At 35.6% G+C, this 24,947-nt stretch overlaps 1 protein-coding gene across 1 annotated transcript in view; it reads right to left on the bottom strand.

Moving 5' to 3' along the window:
- Positions 1 to 24,947, bottom strand: part of VIPR2 (vasoactive intestinal peptide receptor 2) — a 60,772-nt gene that overhangs the window by 28,628 nt on the left and 7,197 nt on the right. The window contains exons 3-4 of the mRNA XM_035318048.1: positions 15,134 to 15,241; positions 11,495 to 11,592 (exon numbers count right to left, since the gene is read on the bottom strand). Coding sequence (XP_035173939.1) covers positions 11,495 to 11,592; positions 15,134 to 15,241 — 206 coding nt within the window. The remainder of the gene's footprint in view (positions 1 to 11,494; positions 11,593 to 15,133; positions 15,242 to 24,947) is intronic.

Below are 24,947 nucleotides of genomic sequence, written 5' to 3' on the forward strand. Positions count from 1 at the left end.
TTTTTTTTTTTTTTTTCTTTTTTCCTATCTTGATTTAAAGGCCAACATTTGAAGTTTAGCATTTGTTTTTGCCTCTGTTTGGAAGTTTTTGCAACTGAGGTTCAACTCCCACAGAATTTCAGATACCATGTTTTCTCAGTAATAATATCATGAAAGCAACAACCCTAATATATTCTTTAAAAAAAATTAAAATAACTACCAGTGACTAGGTGAAATGAATAATGTAGGTCTCCTTTAGCTTAATATATATAATGATGGTATCTAATCCTTCTAAAAGGTAGGCTGCTCAACAGAACTAGTCATTCTCTCTCCTGAGAGAGAGGGAGTCAGGGGAGGAGAACAGACTCTTCTATGCTATGATTCATGTTCTTCACTGTGCTCATGATGATTCAAAGAAATTAGGAGATGATTTGCATTCAGGCTCAAAGTACAGTACAGAAGGCATGGGCTGTCTGGAATAAATGCAGGTGCGTACATTGTACAATTTCAGATAAAGTTTGTCAGAGTTTTAAATCTTAGCCACATAAAAGTGTGTATTTTTTTGCTTACTATTCAGAAATATGAGTATTGTGATGTGTCCTTATGTTGCCAGTCATTATATTATTATTGTTGGTAACTACACACACAATCCTATAGCAATGCCAGCATGTAACACAATGAGCATGTATCTCAAAGTTACTGAAAAATAATGAAAAACAGTAGCGTTTGGTACCGAGATATCACAGAGAAGTGAGAGAGGAGACATTTTTGAAAGGAAATTGACCTACAGATCAGGTGTCAGAAGCTACTGATTAAGGTATGCTTTAAGTAATCTTTTGAAATAGAAATATATAAAAATTATGGATTTTAATATTCTGTTGCACCATTCTTTCAATATATAGGAACTTTAATATGTATATACAGCTGTGTATGCACATAAATTATGTATATCTTATAAATCAGTTAGATACTAAGGTAGTTCAAGTAAGCCTGATTTAAATCAAATTAAAGACAATGTTCTTCAATTCAACTTAGTTCAAAACCACAGTTTAACTAATGAAAGCATTGCCAAAGTTTGAGACTCCATCGTTTTATTCATTTCTTCTGTTACTATTTACATTTATTCAAAGTAAGACATCAGTGAAAGGACTTGTCATTCTCAACAGATCTAAAATGAGCAGAGTTCTTCACACAGAGAACATGAACACATCCCAATTCTAGATATTATAATCTGCAGATGTTATTTTTTTCAGCATATCCTGTTCTTTTCTCTAAAAGTGCATCTTTCAGAAGACAATACTGCAGAATGATTTTAGAGCATGTCAAAAAAACAACAACAACCAGGATGTCCATTTCAAATTTGTTCCTTCTTAACAGCATCCCTTTGTTGCATTTGTGTGAAGAAAAGTTTTGATAAAAACTTCAACAGAAGTTAAAATCCCTTCTCTAACACATTTTGTATCTTACAATTAATCTTACAGCTATGTTGCCTCTTATTAACTCACCATATAACTTGCCTTTCTGACTTGTGCCCTCTATTTCCTGAGATGTGAATCTAAACTTAAATAGGTAGATAGTGAGAGAATAATATCATTGAAAGGTATTTTTTTGCCTCATGGCCTCCTTACCTTAGGAATAAAATACTATCTGCTGTTTTTACCAATGAAGTAAACTACACTGTATGGAGTTCTTGACTGAGCTGTCCACAGTAATATTTTCATAATTTCCTGGAGAGTTGATATCTAATTCATAACCCCTGGGTGCTCTTGGTTAGATGGACAAATTGTTCCTTTCAGGTCTGCTCTCAGCTGGCTGGTCCACACTATGATCTGCTATCATGTTGCCATATTACCCAACTTTGGCTGCTGTAATTTTGCAAAGGCATTAAATGAATGGGCAAAAGCAATAATATGGAAGAAAAAAATGAAGGATATTCCTATTAAAATTGTTCATGAACACTGAAAGAGAATGAGAGCAGTTTAAATGGATTTACAGGCTGTCTCAGAATTCAACACAAATTTGTCTAACAGCATTTCTGACATTACTGTTATTTAAATAGTGAATTTCCAAAGTCAGTAGTAAATAATCTGCTAAAGCAAATGGTGAATGGTCCAAAAAACCCCTGAAGGCAAAACGGGATTCCCATGTCCTTTACTCCAGTTCTCTCCTGGCTCAGTTATTATAAACTTGTTACCGAGGTGATCTCAGTCCTTAGAAATTTCTTGGAAAATTAGGAGGGGGGAGGGAGAATACCTTGGGAGGCACTCCTGAAGGGCAGAGGAGTCCAGGAAAGCTGGACACTCTTAAAGAAGGAAATCCTAAAAGCACCAGAGCAGGCTGTCCTCATGTGCTGAATGATGAGCCAGAAGGGAAGAAGAACAGCCTGGCTGAACAGAGATCTTTGGCTAGAGCTTGGGAAGAAAAGAAAAATGTTTATGAAATTTGGAAGAAGGAGAGGGCTACTCAGGAGGACTACAAAGATGTCATCAGGATGTGCAGTGAGAAAATTACAAGGACCAAAGCCCAACTTAAGCTCAATCTGACTTCTGCTGTTAAGAACAATAAAAAGCATTTTTATAAATACATAAATGAGAAAAGGAGGACTAAGGAGAATTGGATGTGTGGGGAAACACAGTGACAAGAGATGAGGAAAAGGCTGAGCTACTTAATGACTTCTTTGCCTCAGACTTTAGTAGTAAGACCAGTTGTTCTCTTGTTACCCAGCCTCCTGAACTGGAAGATAGGGATAGGTTTGCAGATGAAACCAACTTAGGTGGGAGTGTTGATCTGCTTGAGGGCAGGAAGCCTCTACAAAGGGATCAGGATAGGATGGATTAATGGGCCAAGGCCAACTGTATGAGGTTCAACAAGGCTAAGTGCTGGGTCCTGCACTTGGGGCACAACAACCCCAAGCAGCGCTACAGGCTGGGACAGAGTGTCTGGAAAGCTGCCTCGAAGAAAGTGACCTGGGGGTATTGGTCGATAGCCAGCAGTGTGCCCAGGTGGCCAAGAAGGCCAACAGCATACTAGCTTGTATCAGAAATGGTGTGGCCAGCAGCAGCACTCAAGAAGAGATTGAGTACTGTACTGTACTCACCTCTGGTGAGGCCACACCATGAATACTGTGTTCAGTTTTGGGCCCCTCACTATACAAAGGACATCGAGGTGCTGGAGTGTGTCCAAAGAAAGGCAAGGAAGCTAACAAAGGGTCAAGAGAATAAGTCTTACAAGGAGTGGATGAGGGAACTGGAGTTGTTTAGCCTAGAGAAAGGAGGATCAGAGGAGACCTTACTGTCCTCTACAGCTACCTCAAAGGCGGTTGTAGTGGGGTGGGGTTGGACTCTTCTCCCAAGCAACAAGTGACAGGACAAGAGGAAATGGCCTTGAGTTGTGCCAAGGGAGGTTTAGATTGGATATTAGTAAAAATGTCTGCACTGAAAGAGTTATGAGCCACTGGGACAGGTTGCCCAGTTGAATCACAATCCCTGGAGGTATTCAAAAGACATGTACATCTGGTGCTTAGGGACATGGTTTAGTGGTAAACTTGGGAGTGCTAGGTTAATAGTTGGACTTGATGATCTTAGAGGTCTTTTCCAAAGTAAATGATTCTATGATTCTATGAAATTTGGTAGGCAATTCTATAGCAAGAAACATCCGAGCCATTATATTAACATTCTCCTCACACCCTCCATTTATACACTACAAGTCACCTATTGAAGCAGATGGAACTATATCAATTCCTGTATTCACTGTATTCGTAGGATTTGAAAAGTGAAAGGTCCTTCATCTTGTCAGATTTTGAAGGCATTGTAAAACCCCATAATTCAAGATGGGAGCTGGACTATTGTATAATAACACCAATTGTGGATGTATGTATATAAATTGCCTTCAGCTGCATAAACTTAGAAAAGTCTTTGCAGTCTATGAACAACCTTACATGACAGGTGTTGAGAATATAGAACTGAAAATGTTTCTTTAAATATTTTTCAGCCATTAGACTACAAGAGAGTGTTTTTTAATTTGAAGTAAAGAAAGTAGCTGTGGTTTGAATCATAGAATAAAAGAGTCTTAGAATGGTTTAGGTTGGAGGGGACCTTAAAAATCACCTAGTTCAACTCCCCTTCCATGGGCAGACATCTTTCACTAGAACAGGTTTCTCAACACCCCGTCCAACCAGACCTTGAACACTTCCCATGATGGGTCATCCACAACTTATCTGGTTAGTCTGTTCCCATGTCTCACCACTCTTATGGTAAAGGATTTTTTCCTTCTAACTAATCTAAATAGTGTTTGGTTAATTGAAACATGCTCAAAGACAGAGCTGGACTTGTTTAATTCTTCTGTCAGAATTTCTCTGATATAAGTTACCTCTGTACTGTCTTGAAAAATCTGCATATATTTTATTTCAGAGAAACTCCTTTGACCGAATCTTTTGAAATGGGACTTATCTTACTTGTATCTGAGTTTAGAATTATTAAATGAAGAAAGGATGAAACCCCACATGACAAAACATCAGCTAACAAAACATCAGTTGTCCAGCCACACTGATGTAATTGTGCCTCTAATTTAGCCTCTAGCTACATACTCTGAGCTTGACAGTAACTGTCAGGCAGCTTGGATGTAAAATGAGTCCTGTCACTCCTACCCAGTAGGAAGAGGATGTCTTCCTGCAGAAGAAAAAAACATACATTATTTAAAATAATGTTTCTGGCATTCTGTACACACACGACCCCTACAACAAAAAGTCTGACTAAAACTAAAACAAGAATCCTGTGTACTTTTAGTTTAGTGTTTCAGTGCCAGTAGGAGTGAATCTAACTGCTGGCCATCTACCTGCCAAATGAACAAACATGAAATAGCTACATGGAGGTATAAGTCAACATTGAAGGAGCAGACAGCTAATCAGCCAAGAGTACTTTGACATTACCATAACACTGACCATGGCCATTTTGTTCAAACTAAGTACAAGCAAATAAGGAACCATTACACAATTGAAATGATTTTATCATACAACATACAATGCACACAATGCACAGATTTTTAGGTAAATCTATTCTACGCTTGAAAATGTGGTGAATGAACACATTTCTTCTTTCAGGCCATTTTACTGGTCGAGTATTATATGATTTTCTAATGATCAAAAAAGATAACCTTGCTTCTCAAACTTCTGCAAACCTAAGTTAATGCTAATAGATCTTGAATCCATTATTTCAAAATTTATAATTATTTGAATTTGTGTGTTAAGATTTGCAAAAACAAGTAAAATATTTTGCTGATTAGCATGAAGTACTTTACCAGATTCACTATCAGACTGGATGTAATCATACTCCTTAAATTTTCTGTATGAGAGTAAATAGAAGTGTCTTACTATGCCTTTAAGACCTATGTGACTCTTACAGACTCAGCAAAAATAAATAAATAAATAAGGCAAATGATGTTCTGAAATTATGTATTTAATAAATATTAATAAAAAAGGATGAAATTCCATATTGTGTTGTGGCAGTTGAAATACAGAAAAAGAAATTGCTTTAGATTAATACTGACCTAGATATAGTTATTAAATATTTTCACTATTCTGTGTTTTACATTGTACAATTTAGAAACAGACTCTTCATATTATATTACTGCAAAACAAACAGACAAAATAATACAAGATCTGATAACACATGAAAATTAATCGCTTTCATGTAATCTGGGCATATTTTAATTCCTGATTTACTATTTAGTGTCAACCATAGTCTGCCATAGCTAAACTTCAGCTTAACCTCTAAATTCAAAAAATTAGACTGACAGGAGTAAAATGAGTACAAAGAAGGTATAGACTGACCAAACCAGAATTTAAAACTAAATTATATATACATTTTTAAAAGATATTAACAAAGACAAAATATCAATCCCCATTTAGAATTTGTAACTCTATTCAAATCATAAACTGATTTAAAGCATGCATATGAAATTGAAATGACAATTATGAAATTGAAATGACATGAAAATTTCTGCATGTGTAACAAAAATGTTATTTTTGCAACATGATTAAGAATAGGTGGCCTTGCAAAATATTCACATAGTTATTTGAGCAATACTGACTCCAAAACTGAAATTCAATAATTTACCCTTGGTGTTTTGAGGAAAATACTCAAATTACAACCAGTAAACCAACTCAGTTGGTGGTTACACACTACAAAAAACAGTAGCTTATGATTTTCACAATTGTATGGAAACATTTGTATTATGTCTAACTATTTTCTAGACAATAAAGACCTAATGCTAAGAAGTTTAGACTCTTCCTTCCTTCCTTCCTTCCTTCCTTCCTTCCTTCCTTCCTTCCTTCCTTCCTTCCTTCCTTCCTTCTTTCTTTCTTTCTTTCTTTCTTTCTTTCTTTCTTTCCTTTTTTTTTCTTTTTTTTTTTTTTTTGGCTAACTGATTTTAATAGGTGTTACAAATATACAGAAACACCACACATAAAAATAAATTGGTTTATTACAAATTTGTGTAACTTTTGATTTTGGGTAAGATTTGTTCTTATGCACTATTTTGTTTTGTTTACTTATAATGGACAACTTTTTCTGCTAATGTTTCCTTTAAAGTTAATTTCAAGTAATTTTTATTAAGTTTAGGAGACAGAAGTATTCTGTTTGCTTATAGAACAGACACAGTGCAGAAACTTCCTAGGAAAGGTTACCATTACCCAGGGGATCTTTCCATGTCAGCCTTGGTTTGGAAGGACCTCTAGGGGTGAGAGGGTAATTCTGTGCTAAAGGACAAAACACATTGAATGAAGTGTAGGACTGGATTCTTTGTCCAAAGGAGTTTAGCTATTGACCAGATATTACCCTTGACATAAAACATGAACACGAACCTTCCTACTTATTTCATCAAAAAATATAATCACCAAAATATATAACTACTAAAATATCACTACTAAATTATGATCATTATCATGACAGATGACACTATTTTGTTTATTCTGCGGTCCAGTATATTCCTGTAATACTGTACATAAGAGTCTAGTATTCACAGATGTGATATTTGCAATTATATCAAAATATGAGCTCTCGCATTCTTATAATACAGGTGTTAGAGAACATTCCATAATATTCAAATATAGATATTGGAAGCATGTATCAGAAAACCTTAAACTGCACAATCAATACAAAATTGTTTGGGCCTAGTGAATTAGCTCAGTGTGTTAGAAATACTGAAACCATCAGCTGTAAATGTGAATATTATTAAAAAAATAGCTTCTTCCTTTTGTAAAATTAACTTCAACAACACAATAGCCATTTACAAATGCTTGTAGCACTTCATGTAAGAGTGCAAATATATACTGAAATAAATAAATGGATGATATGTTATGTACAATTTACTTAATTCTTATTAGAAACACATTTTTAGATGGCATGGCACAGAACAGAATTTTCTAAAAATATATCTAATAAAATTTGTATTCCTCAGTATTTAATAACTTTTATACAGCAAATTAGTATCCCTTTTTCAACATAGTTAGCATTTAATTTTAGCTGTTTAATAAGAATATCATCTTATTCAAAGTTCAAATCATAAAGGAGAGATGACAACTTTAACAACGCACAAACCTCCTTACTTTCCTGTGTAAATATATACCAGTATATGTATACCTGTGAATGTGAACTTCCTCTGTATGTACAGACATTTTGCAGAGTCTGTGGGCAATCTGCAATTAATAAATTAAATTCCCACTGTACTCCCACAAGAGAGAATATCAGATTATATTCAAGCCCAGTCCTTCTCACTTCTCAAAACAGTACCGTACTGTTTTGTTAACGAACATAATGGAAAAAAAATTGTATTTATTTTAAGGAATACTGATCTCTTAATTGCATCTTATGAAAAAGCAATGAAAAATGCAGAATGTAATGTAAATAACAATAGCATGACTCATAGGCACACAAAAAAGTATTGGTAGACAGCAACCTGCATTACATTTTCTTGAGAGGGAAGCATTCAATTTACACTGGGGGCAAATGATCCAGGGTAATGATCCGCTTCATGCATAGTAGTAATTCATCTGTCTTCCAAAGGTAGCTACAGAAATTCAAGACAGAGTTTGTCTGAGTCAGTCCTGACCTCGCTGCCATGTCTCCAGCTGTCTTGGGTTGTGTACCTCAAGGAGCACACCTAGGATATTATGACAGCAGTCTAAGAGTGGTTGCTTCAGGAGACTTGCCAAATAGGAGGTTGTTTCTTTCACCAACAATGCTTCCACTTATGCACAAACGGCAACAGTATCCTCATGTGTAATAGCACTGAGGATCTTTGTCTTCATGAATGTATCTTCATATGATGCAAATATTCAAATCACATAGCCTATAACTTGTATTTATTGTATGGTGTGTGATTTAATAAACCTTGGGCCAATTCAGACTAAGATTAGATAAAGCTGTATTGGCTGACCCAGTCATTATTTTAAATAAAGTGTACATATTTCAGTCATTCACCATGCATCTTGCCTTGTGATAGTAATGCAGACAGAGTGTCTAATACCTTATGAGGACAGCTAATACTTATGAGTCTAGATAAAAGATGTCAAAATATGTCCACATGAAAGAAAAAGTTGCAGCAAGACTTGGGTTGAGGTTAACATACCTTGACATATTTTTCTAGCACAGTCAAATCAATTCACTCATTTTGCCATTGTGGTGCCACAAGCTCGACAGAAATACATAAGGAAAAAAAGAAGGAAATACACAAGGAAAAAAATCAAACAACTGGAATGAAGCTAACACATGATCTTGAATGTTAGCAGCAGTTAATTTTCTTATAGGAATGAGATTGGAAGTATATAATAAAGGTTTAAAGATTGGAAGTATATAATAAAGGTTTAAATACACAATTTGATGTGATGACAACAATTGTTCAGTCACACTTGTCAAAGTAGTTATAAATACAGACAAGCACTGAAGACTACTAAACTAAGATCTAATATCAAATAAACATTCTATTTAAGGATTCTGTATCAGCAAATTATTGTTAATTTCAAAATGTTACGCAAATATTTTCTTTTTATAGGACCTGCTAAAATACCATTTGACACGGAATAAAAATTGAATGTTTTAACTCTGAGTAAAATCAATGAAAACTGTGGAAACAATGAAATTTTTCATACCCTGAACAGTATCAGTGAACTTGGCAGAGAAATAGTGGGTGACCTGCTTTCAGTATCTTATTTAAACTTTCTCATTTCAGTGCATTTTCAGTCTCAACATTTGGTACCTACAACTTAATTACCTCGTCAATATATGCTTGCCAATGTCTTTCTCTCAACCTCTGCCATAATACTCAAAATTGCTCCAAACAGGTGCATATGTGTAGATATATATACATGTATGTGTGCATACGTACACATATATTTAAATAAATATGAAATATGTATGGAAATATACATACTTTACATATATGTATAGAAATATACACATATCCTTTGAAGTAGAGATATAAGTCCATATCCTAAAAGACCATAAAAATACAGAATAAATACTTAAAAATATGTAAAAGACCTGAATAAATATGTAATTGGATATTTAATGGAAACTCATTCAACAGTGAAGTTACAGGCAGCAAACTGCAGAGTTTCTACCTCCTCTCCAAACATTTTCTTCAGAGAAAGCATACAAAAGAAAATTTAAGACATTTGAATGCCTCCTGAAACCTCTGAAGTCTACTGAAAGATACTTTCATTATTTATATTTTCTCCCACAAAGAGATGGATTTAAACACATGCTTTCCTGTTTCCCTTTTCAGATTGTATTCTGGTAATTTCATCCTTCAGCTACCAAAACCAACCAAACAACCCTAAGACAATTACATATTTGCATTCAAATATAGTATTTGCACAGGAACAATTTGCATATTTGCATTAAAATATAGTATTTGTATAGGAGCAACTTCCATGTGGCAAGCCAGCACTACAGTATAAATTTTTATATTTGACTTGTCAAATTGAGATTAAAAAAGAGCTATTACCATGTCTCACTGAAATAACCAGCTTATGATATTCAGGCAAAGAACTTCTCAGAGCAATGACACTGGTACGTGAAAAAAGAGGACAAGGACCCTCAGGCCGTGTTGCCTGAAATGCATTTTCCACTTTCCATCCCTGCAACATGCTATGCACTCACGTCATATGGTATCTATGGTAGATGTCTAGGATATTCTCTCTATTGTGCTGTTGTTAATATTTTTTCTGTACCTGCTTTCCATATTTCTTCTGATTTTTATCCTTGTTGGTTTATTATTTGCTCTTTATCAGGCTTATTCAAATGTCACTACTACTTCCTATTTCCAGTTTCTCTAGGTTAATTTCTGCAAGCGCAGTCAACTTGCACTTCAAATGACTATTTCAAATTACTAATAAATACATCAAACAAGAACTGTTTTTCTATTTATACTACTTCCCTCTTCTGCTAATTATGCACATCTCACTACTTGAAATAATATCATTTGTTAATTTGATTTCTTTTTAAGTCTTCACCGATTTTGCCACAATCTGACAATGTTTCAGTTCATGCTAGTGTTTTAAAACAGCTGTTTTAGCAGTACCATGTTTGTGTTCTCAAGCAATCAGAAGACACTGATGTTTTGGAACATGTCTACAGAAAGGATGGTACAGCAACATATTCTAACCATTTTCTTTATTACCTGTTTTCAACTATAGCAACTGAAGGGCTTTTAAATACAGAAAGAGATGACAAGAACTGCATGTCTTAGCTAGAAACCAGCACACCTCTGCAAAACAGCTGGAAGAGGTCTGCTAGAGTTGTTCCACACATACTACAATTCAGGAAAAAACAACCAGTAAAGTATTCATGAGATGACTTCATCTGTTCATGATAACAAAAGTTCTACTGACACTGTGAGCTCATGCCTGTAAACAAAATCTTGCACTGCTGGCCTCTGCAGACAAACTGATAGAAAGTAGGTAAAATGTCACGGAATAAGCACTACCCTCAACAACAGAAAACAAGGCATAGTTTTACAAACTGAACAAATTAAGTTTTCCATTTTTGCTGTATGATATCTCAATAACTTTTTGAACCATTTCTAATTGCTAATGCAATTTGAAGTCCAATGTAAATCTGATAACTTACACACACACAAGCGATCAAGTGGTACATATATTATCAATGGATTACTACTGCATTAGGGTTTGTTATAATAGAAATACCTAAAAATAACACAATGCAAAATACACTGTGCACAAGCCCAGTAACACTGTGATATTAGAAATATAGACCCATCACTGAAATTAACAACTGTTTATAGTCTTGAGTTTCAAGCAGTTACTGAGTTCTACATTTCTGTTTTTGTCTTATATGACCTTTGCAAACCAAGCACATGGCAATTGATGTTACCAAAAATGTCTACAGATTTCCATTAATTCTGATAGAGCAAAATGTGAATTACTTGGAAGCAGACCACGTTTCATAGCTCTTTTGAACACCAGCATCTAAATGAATAGAAAGAATGTTTTTCCTACCTTATACTCATCCTCATAGTCATTATATCCACAAGTACTTAAGATGTCAGGAAAAATATCTGACCATCCATTACTCGTACAATTTTTGCTAATATTTCCTGTAAAGCAAAATTTGAGAGTTTAAGATTCAAAAGTCTAATCATCAATGAACTGTTAACCAGTCTAACACTGTCATCTTCTATAAATATGCTGTTAACGTGCTCTATTTCCTAGCTCTCCTGCATACTCAGCCATTTCCTCTCATGTGCCCTTCATTAATTTTACTTTGGCTTTTAATGCTGTTCTGAGTTGCCTTTGCGCTGAAGAAAAACAAAAGCAATTACAAGCTGTGATTGCAGGCTTCTGCTCTGGTATAATAGCTATTTCTGTGACATCTGCAAAAGTCTGAAATTTATTTTGTCTAAAGTATACTGGAGGTAGGCTTTCAGCTCGCTCTATAAAAGGGTTAATTTGTAGATAAGGTAATCTGATAGAAAATAAATTTAAGTGAGAGTTGTTCTAACCTCCTATTTAAGCTTTTCTGAGAAGGCAGTAACAAATGAACTTATGAGATATTAAAGCTCTTAAATATTAAGGTGAAAAATTACTGCTACTGCAAATTTTGGTAAGGTTGGTAATGCATTCTAAAGGCCAAATTTGGTGATAGGTTGAAGAACAATGAAACAAATACGTATCTTGAATCTCGTCCTTTGAACCAAACACTGAAACAATGTAGTTACGGAAGGTACAGGAAATGTGCAAGTATAGTTGGAAAAGAATTTTGAACAGTTTATTTCAAGATAAGCTTTTGATTGGAACTGAGAAGTTAATTCTTTTCCTCTGTAAAGTCACTCAGATGAAATTGGGGCAACCCATGATACTACTCCTTATTCTAATGAATATGTACTAACATGTATATAATATGGAACAGCTTCAATAGAAAACTGAAGAGTCTGATATCAAAGTAAAGAACAGTCATTAAAACTATTATAACATCCTTACAATGTTAAATCTTGAGCTACTTCCCTTCACCTTTCCTAGAGCAATTTTTATATCTATGATGCTTGAATTTATAACAACATATTGCTGTGGTTTGGAGATTACTACTGGTCTTTAACTGATATGAGATGTCTGTTTTCCATCACCCAGGAACAATTTTACGCGTCACAGATCAGCTTTGTCCAAAAATAACTAAACGTGTTTATATACACTCCAAACTAAAACCTTTGTGATTTTTATCTTGCTCACTGGTTACTGGAATTTCTTCTTTGTATAAAATCTTCAGCTGAAAGTTGTAAATATCCTACAAAGGGTTGACCAACAAACTAAAAAATCTCTCTAGCTTGTAACTAGACCTTGACCTCAACCCACAGTATCTTCTCAAACTACAGAACCACTTCTGCAGTTTGGCATGGACATGACATTTTTTAAAGAAAATGTAACCTATTTATACATTCTGAAGAGTCTTCACTTTAAAAGTACGTGAAGATTCTCTGATCAGGCAAAGCAGAGGAACATAATAACAGAATCACAAACTACGTCAAAGCCATTTTTGCAAGAAAAAGACTATGTATGCAATATGCTATAGTATTTTCTTCTCTAAGTATTGTAAGGTCATCTAACTAAAACACAGTTAGGCCATGTTCTATGGAAGGCATTGGTTATTTCTGTACCATCTTTCTATGCAATTAATATTTCAGATAACGACCTCACTTAAAACGTATGTTACTTGACACATACATTTTAATATGAAACTTCACTGAATAACTACCTGATATTCATATACGTACATTGTCATGTAATACAGAAGCACTACAGAATAATATGACTGCTTTTATAGCAAACAGTCATTTAAGATGAAGTCATTTAATGTTCAGTAGAGAATTGTGTGGTATGCTTAAACTATAATTCTGATCATTACGGAAGAAATTAAGAGCCAGTTCTCCAAAAGCTGTGAAGATGAGATGACAACTACTTTTTAAAATTCCCAATTTAAATTAAGAAATCGTTTAAAGAATTGATGGTATTAAAAAAGTCTACACGTGACTTGTAAGAATTCTATGAATAATAAAGTACTCCAGATATTTTTGCAGAAGAATTTAAATTTCCCTCCACGAAAAAAAAAATAATAAAAAAAAAATCTCACTAGCCTGGATAAATAAAAATATTTTGATTTCTCATTTAAAGATATTTTGATAATTTCCTGCCATAAGAATCAAGTGAAGTTGCAATGTTCTGTATATGAATTTAATAAACAATATATTGTGGAGCATAAAAAAATTATAAAGGTACTGAGATACTTAATTAGGCCATAATTGAATCACCCATGCAAGATGTTTGCTGTCTTCCTTCTCTGAAATTACAGAATGACAAGATTTTAAAAGACCTCTTAATTGAACAGGCACCTCTAAAAAAATCACCCTATTAGTTCCACAAGCAAGCAGTAAACAGGTGGCTATGAAAAAAGCTGTATATAAGACAAAGAAATGACCTTTCTGTCCTGATGCTCAAGTGAGGTAGAGTTTAAAGCATTGTGAAGAGTTTAGATAGAAAAAAGAAAATGTTATTGTAATATAAGATACTAAGAGTTGTTAAATACCAAATATCCAAACTTTACATAGAGAAAGCATGCTCTAGCTTTTGCAAAGAGAAGTAGATTTAATTCACATTAAGAATTTTTGATATTTATTAGTGTGCCTTGTCTTATACCAACAGTATTTTCGATTGAGTAATTTGAATACTTCTATAGATTTCACAAGATTTTTTCAAGATTACACATACTTGCTCCTTTATAAACTGTTTAGACTGTGTCTGTGATAAACTAATCAAGATTCACCAGCTCCAGGAATGAAAACCTTTGCTCATTTGTAAATTGCTTTAGTTGTCTGCTTTTTACTGCAAAAAGACTTAATCAGCAGTTTTCAGAATAAAGGCATTTTATTCATATCCCAAGTTAGTCTTTCTGTACAAAGTTTTATTTTTAGAAAAGGGCTCCACAGACAGATTTAGAAGACATAATTAAATCACTGTGGTAGGTTTTGCATAGTTCCTCGTGACAAAGATTTCTCACCTGGGCAAAATGGATAAGAATTTTCCTGATGCATTTTAGAGATACATATGTGAAAAGCTATGATTCCATGATCTATTTTTAAAACCCCACTGGCAAGGCAAAGTGCAAAATGAAACTGTAATATGACATCATATATCAACAAGATTGTGCAGAAGACTTAAAACAGGTCTCAGCAATCTGAGGAGACAATTAGGGAGCTCCTTCCAAGTTTCACTAAAAAGCAGTGTAAAATGAGCATAAAAAGCACAAAATGAACAACCTGTACGTGACCCATTGGTAACTGTTAAAGAGGTCTGCCAGGCTCAGCTGTGTTAATAATTCACATAAACAGGTCAGAAAAAGCAAGCAATGTCTTCAGCCTTGATGAGCAGTATCAGAACGTATGTTTAGCTCCTCAAAGAATACCATATGGACCACAAAAACAATTATTTGGTCTTTCCACAACGTATCGTTAACAGCTCTGTTAAAAATTTACTTTTTTAACTCTTTACAAAAATAAAACCAGTAAACTACAAGTAAATATTTTAAACATATTATTTTATAAAATACTAACAAAGCAGCCAGCAAAAATAAACCTTAAAATAAAATACCTGGTTTGCCAGAAAAAAGACTAAATACTTTTGGGCAAGGGACAGTGACAGTCTCTCCAATCTTTGCAGGACGCCAACAGGTGATATTATCCCAAACTCCAACACATCCTGTAACAAAAACATTAATAACAGACATAAAAGCTTAGTTTGGTTCTAACCACCCTACTGTATATATCTTGTAAATAGGTAAGACTTGGTAGAACCTTCAGATGACTAGTTCAAGAAAGTTTAGACTATTTAAAGCAATAGGCAAAGATAATACTTTCTATGAAAATTTTAAGGGAATCATGTCTGTTGATTAACCAGCTTCTTTTAAGTCAGTTAATATACTTGTTTCCAAAATGTCTCATCAAAACTATGTCATTTTGATGGCATAATGCTAAGATATGATAAAAAAGTAATAAGCAACTTCTGAGTATTAATATAGATTAGAGGCAACTCCAAAATTTTGAGAATCTCCTAATCACTGTTTAATGAACTTTTAAATTTGCATTAACAGATAAACTGATAATCACAAAGAAATATATAAGTAGTTTGTTGAACTCAGCAACACAGATATCATGAGTACATCACAACTGGAGAATTCTTGGAACAATTTGTATGGACTTACAAAATCATCTCTCCTAAAGTAACAGAGAATCAAACAAATAATGTTTTTTTGTATTTATTTCAGCTGGGGGTCCAGAAACCCAGGTAAGTTTCCATTCTAAGTTAGGTCCTCCCCTACATCCTGCCACTGTCACCTTTTATGCAATTTGTAATAAAGAAGATGCTATTTATCTCTTTTATAATGCATAAATACTTGCCACAGTCTAATAGCTTTATGGACAAAGTGTTGCTCGTGGCAGCTGATGGGCAGCTAAGAGGAGGGGGAAGACGTGTTTCTTGATTATGCCACCTCCCATCTTCTGTACTGCCTCACTGCTACAGACTACTTGTAGGCAGCTTTACTACACATTTTTGCTTACACAGTAGCCTGCAGGATGGCACTGAGCAGCCAGGATGTCCTCCAGTATTATATGGAGCTCAGCATACAGATTCATCCACTGTCCTTAGAGCAGGTCTGGTCCTGAAATATATTCTACTGGCCAGACATGCCCATTGTTCTTCCTGGAAGTACATGCTTCTTCTCTCTCTCCACCTCTTCCTCTCCGTGACTTTATTTTCTATTTTATTAGATTGGAGAAACTGAAGAAGTTTCAGTATCTTCTGATAGAAGACCTCTGTTAATTATAGGAGGTGGAAAGAGGCGAAGAAACAATCTTTGTCTGTCAGATAACAGGAGGAATCCTTGTTTTGATGCAATCTCAGAAATAGCAAAGCTTTTCTCAACATCCCATATACCCGTGTTAGGAAGACCAGAAGATCCAAGCAATGACAATTGCTTAGGCCAGGTCCTTCCATGTCTCTGTGTATTATGCATGAATATTTATGCAGTGAACTCCAGGAGACGGGGCTGTTTTCTGAGGCAAGCTGTAGGTAAATAAACCTTGGGCAGGTCCACTAATCTTTGCTTCTTCCTTACAGTTGAAAGTGCAAGAAAACTCTTCACAGCTTGGAAAAAAAGAAGGTGTTTGGGTTATCCTCATTCTTTGTTATTAAAAGAACATACTCTACTAAATTAAGTTGTGGTTGTCAAAAGGCATCACAATATTTGAGAAAGGCCTTCCCCAGTCATGCAGTTCCCACTGGTTGTGTTTTATACAACTGACACTTTTGCACTGTTCTTCCCACGTTACTTACAACTGGTGAACAAAAGCACTTGAGGCTTCCTGCTCAATATCACACTTCCTCTTCTAGGTGTGGAAAGTTACTGAACAAGAATTTCAGGACACAAATTTCCATATGATTATCCTCAACTTATTAACCAAACACAATGACTTATACTGCCACACTCGAACTTTTGGGCCCCTATGCAAAAGCAGTTTTCCCATTTGTCAGCACACTGAGCATTAATGTTTACTTCACTAAATGCAGACATCCGCACTACACTAGCCACCCCAGGCTCTCTTTATTATAGTGGTGATTCAGTGAATATAATTAGCGGAACCTAAGGTATAACTCATTGAATCACAGAATAATTGACCTTTAGTCAAGGTCAATTTGAAACCAGGCCAACTTTAAACTTGTATCAGATTAGTCACTGGTGTTTCCAGTTGTGTCAAAAATCTCCAAAGATGGAGATATCACAACCTGTCTGGGTAACCCAGTCCAGTGTTTGACTACTCTGTGAAGAATTTTGCCATGCATCTAACTAGGATTTCCCTTGCTACAGATTGCTTTCATTGATGATGCTTGGGTTTCTTTTTTTTTTTTTTTTTTTCCGTGCACCTCCAAGAATCTGGTTCCATCTTCCCTATAAGCCCATTACATAGATGAAGACAGCAACTAGATAACTCTTCTCCAAGCTGATAGCTTTCAGTCAGTCCTCATATGCCACATATTTCAGTGTCATCAGCCTGCCCTCTGCTGAACCAATTTCTCTCTTTCCTGTACACAGGAGCCCAGAAATGGAGCCTAGATGTAGTCTCAAAAGTGCCAAATAATTGCTTCCCTTGACCTACCAGGTTGTTCATGCAGTCCTGTATACAGGTAAACCTCATCTCCACTGCCGACTCATGTTTAAATTCATATATTTCTAAAGCAGACACCTAACAGAGTTCAGAGGAATTTATTACTAAAAATGTTTATTTCTTCACAAGAGAGTCTGAAGTTGTTAATTCAGTTGCAGAATCTAGACAAGTATTTGCATTTGTTCTAACTGATCCCTTGTCTGCTTAACTCTTTGTGTCCACCCTTGGTTTGTCAAGTTTTCCAGTTACTTCGAAATGGACTAATTGCTTTGGTTTCTTTAGTAACCCTGGACTCCTAGACCAACATATCTGACTTCTTCTTTTAACCTTATATTAGGTTACCTTAGGGTAAGGATTTAGGACTAGGAACCGTAAGAGTATTCCAGCTGTATTCCAAAGTCTGCTGAGAAGTTCCCGTTCCTGTGGACAACTCACTCTTACCTCTTGAATGAGTGTTTTTAGCAACTGACTGACACTGCAACCTGATTCTTTGAACTCCATAATCACTTTTATTTTCTCCTCATAATCACAAAGCATGTGTGCTTTTTAGTGTATCTCCCCCTACAGTTCATTCACACAATTAAGAATTGGCTCATGAGTTTTATCTATCCTGTGTTTTATCTGTTTACCTTAAACTCCCTCTGGCACTTGCAGCTTTATTTATTTACTTATTTATTTATTTATTTATTTATTTATTTATTTATTTAGTGTTAGTAATACACTAACACATGACTCTGAGGCCATGCTGACTTGGCCATCTGTATGTAATTTAAAATATGAACTTCAAATCTGAGCAAGTCATCTTGATACCCTTTCTGAGTTTAAAGTTAAGTCGTACTCTCTATGATGTAATACCAGGGCTTATGCAAAGTAAAAGAATGCTAACCCTAGCCAATTCAGGTCATGCTCCCTTTCCAATTGATTTTAAGCCAGAAATAACGTCGACAACATCACACAGAAGTAATCAGAAAGACAAAGAAACTATTTTCTTCATCTGCCAGTACTCAGAACTATAGTGGCAAAATGAAACTCGGTTGGCTTGGATGGATGCGCTGCTTGAGCCAGCATAAACAAATCCTGGAGTACACAAGAATAATTAGCATCTTGTCCGACTTCAGACCTTTTTAGTTCATCCCCATTTTCAGTAACAAGTGAGAGCTGAGATGAGTCATGGAAGTGTTCATGCAAGCCCATAAAAGCTGATGACTTTAACAAACTTTCTATTTAACACATACTCTGTAAGGTGGTGGATTTGCTACAGCAACCTGCGAACTGTTCAGACGCCTTTACAAATTGATGGCATGCTACTATAAGGACTGGGCTAAGGCGTTGCTAAAAAGGCAGCTGAACAATGTGGACTTCAGAGCTCCATCAGTATCCACCCTGTGCCCCAATTCTTATTCAAGCATCACTTACATAAAATATCATATAGAAATATGTAGGTCCAAGTCCTATTCCAACCAAAATCATCAATACAATTTGCAGCAGATCTTGAAGCTAGCTTGTAGGAAGTAAAACAGTATACAAGTTTTTGATGTTCAAAACATTACAAGTCACAAACGATTTCCAGGGAATATACTTTTAACCCCAGTTTTTCCACAATATCTTAGGACTTTACAGGTATATACCCCAGAGAAAAGAATGACATGTTTTCATACTCCTTAAATCAAAGAGATGAAATAACACAAAAGATGTATTTCTGAAAACAAACAAACAAACAAACAAAAACAAACATTCAAATGCATCAACAATCATAAAAGTGAAACCTGAGTGGCAGTCATCAGAATTCCAAGAACACTAGGTCTTGATTTATGCATATTTTCTAGTTTATTTATTATTGTACAGGAAATCTGAGAAAACTACTGAAATGTCCTGGAGGCATTTATATTCACTGAATGACTACAGTGTGTTTCTGAAAACTGGACTACAGATGAAAGCTGAAATTCTGGTGTTACTGAACACTGTGCTGATAGAAATTGCTGGAAGCGCAACTGTTAAATAATGTGCACTTTTCTGGTCTCTCAGCTTACACTTTTCCTCGTTTCCCCCTCCTATTACTACACAGTTTTGACAATATTGCAGTCATATATCATTTTCTTCTCTTAGCAAAATGTACCTGTTCTGCAGAGGTGGGATATGATTAACAAGTTCATACACTTGCATCTGTTTGTCTCTTCCACCCCAACAACATCTATCTACTGTACAGCATAAGCTTAACCATGCACAATTGAAAATAGCAATTAGTTTCCTGCTGATCTTGGAAATTCAAGATATGTCACACCTGGAGACCTAGGTGGGATTCACAAAACTTTAGGTAGACACTGCTCTGTAGCCATCATACTCTCCTTTTACAGTTAACACAAAAATATAAAATATTGTCAGACGGTGACAGAACACAATTCAACCCATACTGAGATGCATGAAAGTAGGCCAGATTGATCACTCCCTACAATTGACTGGTTTTCCCCAGTGGCTGTAGATATCCCTAGAGCACTGCAAATATCTATACTGTTGGAAAATGAAGGCGAGATAAGGGCTAGGTTTAATGTGTCTCTGTACAGAGAATATCTAGGTTGATTGATTGCTTTCTATACTCACTCTCTACTACCCTGTCAAGTCATTTATTCAGTCAGTGTTAGGATTTCTGGACTGTTATTCATCACTTGCACATTTCAGAAAATCATCCTGTATGCTCATTCTCTGAAAGTTTCACCCATCTCCCACATACACAAACGTGATTCCTACTGCCTCCAAAGTATTTTAAGTAATTCTGATACAAAACATTTGAATTTATATCTTTAAATAAGGTTTTATGTTTTAGTTCTAGTAAGTAATCTATCAATTATTGCAGTAATATTTTTAAAAGTTTATTAGAAAATGTCACCATATAATTCTCCAATGTTTATTTCATATAGTCCCTGCAATTTTCTGTATTTATCACATTTAACCAAAACCATTTCTCTTATTCTAAGTATCCAAAAGTATACTTATGTTCTATTTATTTATTTATATATATATATATATATATTTAAAATGGATTTAGTCTCTGTGTTTGAATACAGATCTAACAAATTCTCAAGCCTTCAATGTTTTTGTACTTTCACCCTGATATTTACACATATAAGATCAGCTCAGCTGCTGCTCTGCCTTGGCTCTAACTTTTCTGAGTATCTCTACAGCTATTCTATTTACCTCCTACTTTACATATTAATAAAGCAAGCAAAGGGAAAAAAAAAAAAAAAAAAAGGTAAAAAAAGGGTTCTTCATCCCTATTTCTGTGATGCCTAGAAGAACTCTCCTGCACCCTACACATAACAAACTCTTTTCATCCTCTTCATTTCCATCAGTTACTTCCCTGGTGAGTTGCTCTCCGACTATCCAAGCAAACGATCCATCTTCCCAGAAAACCTCTGGTCAATGACTCTCTCATCAGCTTGTCTACTGTGTCACTACTCTGATGCTCCCCCGTTCCTCCAGATGATACTACTGATGACATTCTTAGTTAGTTGAAAAGAGATTACTTAATTGATTTGAATGTTTGGTCTTTAGTGCTTGTAATGCATTTGCAGATAACATATTTGTAGATAATTCATAATGAAAGGAAATGTGACAGACAGCAACACTTTATCTTTTTTTTTTTCAGCTTATGTATTTTTTTCAGCTTACCACATTCATCATCCTGCTGTCTGACATCCAGTCTTCGAGCGACAAGTTTGCTTACCTATGTGTGCACTTGCAAAAATTTGTAACAGGGTCTTTGTACCGGAAAGCTTTGTTGATATACCCATCTTACCCATATAGTGACCACTAGGTGGCACTTTGTATTTGTATTTAAAAATCGCCAATTCAAGGAGAAGTTTAGCATTTTTTTAAAGTAAGAGTGCATGATACATGAAACAAAATGAAAGAAAATCTGCCAGGAAGTTGTCAGCTAGTCTATGGTTTATTTTTCAAACAGGGAAACATTTTTATTTTTGGACTTGACAAAGCAAAAGCAAACTCACCTCTTCCGGGCAATCTTTTCTAGACGGTAGGTCTGAACACTGCAGCATGTAATTTAGGCTGCATGAGAATTTATGAACATATAGAAACTGAAAGAGTGAAATATTATGAACATATAGAAACTACAGACTGCTTTTTTTTTTTTTTTTCAGCAATTTCACACAAGTAATAAGAAAGAAAGGAAAAAGAGGGGATCAAGAAAAAGTGAGTTACCAAATTGCAAGCAAAGAAAACACAGCAGAACTGCCTGAAGTGGTAATAGTAAGAAGACAGCAGCAAAAGCACCGCTGCTCCAAGGTACTTTGCTGAAGTTATTTGCATCTATGTTTGTCCAGACCCTGAACACTGTAACAGGCCTTAACATCCCCGACCAGCATCACCTGGGGGCTGCCCCTCTCCTCCTTCCCATCTAAGCTCAGGTCTGGGCTCACCTTCAGCTGCGCTGGGGTCTGTCTTCAGCTTCAACACCAATGCCTGTGCCTGTGTTGGCCTGGGCCATGACCCACCCCTGTGGTCCTGCCCAGCCATCCTGGGGCTGTGTCCAACCCTGGTTCTCTGTGCCAGGCTTGATCCTGACCCTCACCCAAGGGCTGATGCCCCCAAGGAAGTGCCCGATGGCCCCAGCCTGCTCTGCTCCCCGGCAGTGGGTGGGACAGGTCCTGGGAGCTGGTGGCCTGTGCTCCTGTGTACATGCGGACAGGAGCTGCAAAACTGTCCAGAACTAGCCCCACAATGCCTATGCTGAACTATAGCACTGTTGTGAAACTGTGCAGAATGTATACAAGCTCTGATCAGGCACAAACGCTGAGGAAACGTGAATTTAAACATTTTTTAATCACTGGTCAACTAAAATGACTCACACACAGTGAGTAGAATTTAGGGACGTTACACAGTATACATCAGATTTAACTAGTAAAACAAAATGAAAAATACAATAGGCTTTATCTCGTATCCATCTGAAACGTTTTCTGTTTATAGATTTTTAAAAGCTAGTCTTATTACTAGGAATGGCAAAAATGCTGCTATTGAGGCTTCTGGGGGATTACTGGGTTTCACTAAATTAAGAAATTTCAGAAACACCATAGTTCCTTTCTGAAGAACAGTTTCCCACCAGAATATCAAAAATATGTAGGTCAATTTTAGTTTTAAGGTAATTTACATATTAGAGCACTGTAACGAAATATGGAAGTTTTGAGATAAACATTAAAAAAAAAAAAAACTCTGAAAAAGAAAACACATTTCCATTCAAATTTTATACCAAGTAAATCTTGCCTTCTCATTACTTAAAATGTTTGTTGGAGACAACAGCATGTGTTTTTGTATGACTAGACAGTACTCTAATCTTACCATAAGAACATAATTTTGTCTTATACTGGAAAAACACATGTTTATCGGCAAAGCTGTAAGAGCTACTATGTTCACCTTTGTCTTGCCTCAATTTAGAGATGCTGTCCATTCTTCATAAAACACCATTAAATATCAATCTCCTTTTCATATAAAATTCACAAAATAAAAGTCTGTGTAAGGTACTGGGACTACAAATTTCTGTTAGTTTCAATTATTTCCCACCTATGTGCTATTTGCTTTATTAGTTGGAAATTTGTAGTGCATTCAGGACTGTTTCTTCATGGCATTCAAACTTGGGATGTCATGGAGAGTAGACTGTCATGGTCAAAGTTGTCTCTATCCAGAATCCAATTCAAAACTATGTGTGGCTGGTGTTGCTTTCAGAATCTTCCAAAAACTACAATAAATTCCTTTATGGTTGTACAATTACTTTCTTCAGGGTTCCAAATGCCATTTGTTAATATCCACCAATGAATTTCTACTTACCTTTTGGGGGCATAGAAATTTTAGACCTTCAAAATCGTATAATATAATCACGTTACTTCTCTTCCTTTCAGAAATGCTTCATTCGGTCACTCTTAGTAACTTCATGATGTGAGATTTGAAATGAGGCTGACCAGGACATTTTCTTGGTCCTCACAATTTTTTTCATGTTGATTAGTTTTCCATAGGCAACTACACTTCCCATACCTCCTTTCATTCAAGGTGCTTTCTCACCTATGGCCCAGCTCCTTAAAAAACTAGCGAGCTCACTCTGTCTTTTGCTCTCAAACAATTAAACTTACACCAAAGCCCGGATATTGACAGAGTTTTATGTGGTTTCATTAACAATGACACTCCAATTAATGAAAGTCACAAATAACCAAACATTCAAAACAGTCCCCCCAGCTCCTTAAATATTTGAAAAAAAAAAAATAATGCGTGAACCAAAAAGTAGCAGCATGCCTTTTCCACAGCTAGAAAAGCAGCAACTCAGCTCAGAAAAGTTGTCCTGACAAGAGCTACTGGTGCTGTGTGAAAGGAAGTTCCATGGTCCCCCTATCTTTAAACTCTACTTTTAATGCTACCTCAGATAATTCTAAGCAGTGCTGCAGTCTAAACTACTGACTCATCTCAGAGAGAGAACAGCTGCAAAAACAAACATTAACTGATGAAAGACCTTCATGAGATTGGGAGGATTAAGAAACAGGGAACCTTGAGGAGGTTCCTTTTCATGCAGCAAAAGAAAGACCTCATTCAGCTTTGTGTACGTCTCTTATTTACTGATGTGGAAGAGAGAGTGATCTTCAGGTTGGTATACTTACACTCACAGTCCTTCATTTGTGCGATACAGAGGTATGTATGTGTGTGTATGTGTGGGTTTGGAACGCACAATAGGCACCTAACTGTAGAAATAACCTTAACAGCAGAGATTTGTTAGACAAACTAACTTTTCAACCAGTATTTGAATCCCATCATTGTGAACAGCTTTCAGAGAAATTTGGTGCTGCAACCACTGAGGGAAATTCTGGCAGTGTAATTCAGGAGATTAGATTATGCAGTAACATTGCTCCCTCTTGCTTTACATTTATGAACAAGTGAGCATATCGTTTTGGTAGTCCTGTCCATTTTAATTTCCCATTACTAGGTGCATTAAGAAGCTGCTCTTGGAAAGGTTTATGAAATTCTTTCCAAAGCCATTTTTCCTTCCATCTACATCCTTTCCTCAAAGTTAAGATGTCACATGTAAAAATAAATATGTTGTCTGGCATATTGGTCTCACAAAAACACATTTTGGAAAGTAAGAGCTTCAAAGATTCATTTAACTGTGCAGCCATTCAGGCTATTTTTTTTTTTTTTTTTTAATTGACTTCATTTTTTCATACTGAAATCTTTTTGGAACTTTTTATTGT

Source organism: Oxyura jamaicensis, chromosome 2, assembly GCF_011077185.1.
Source record: "Oxyura jamaicensis isolate SHBP4307 breed ruddy duck chromosome 2, BPBGC_Ojam_1.0, whole genome shotgun sequence".
NCBI lineage: Eukaryota > Metazoa > Chordata > Aves > Anseriformes > Anatidae > Oxyura > Oxyura jamaicensis.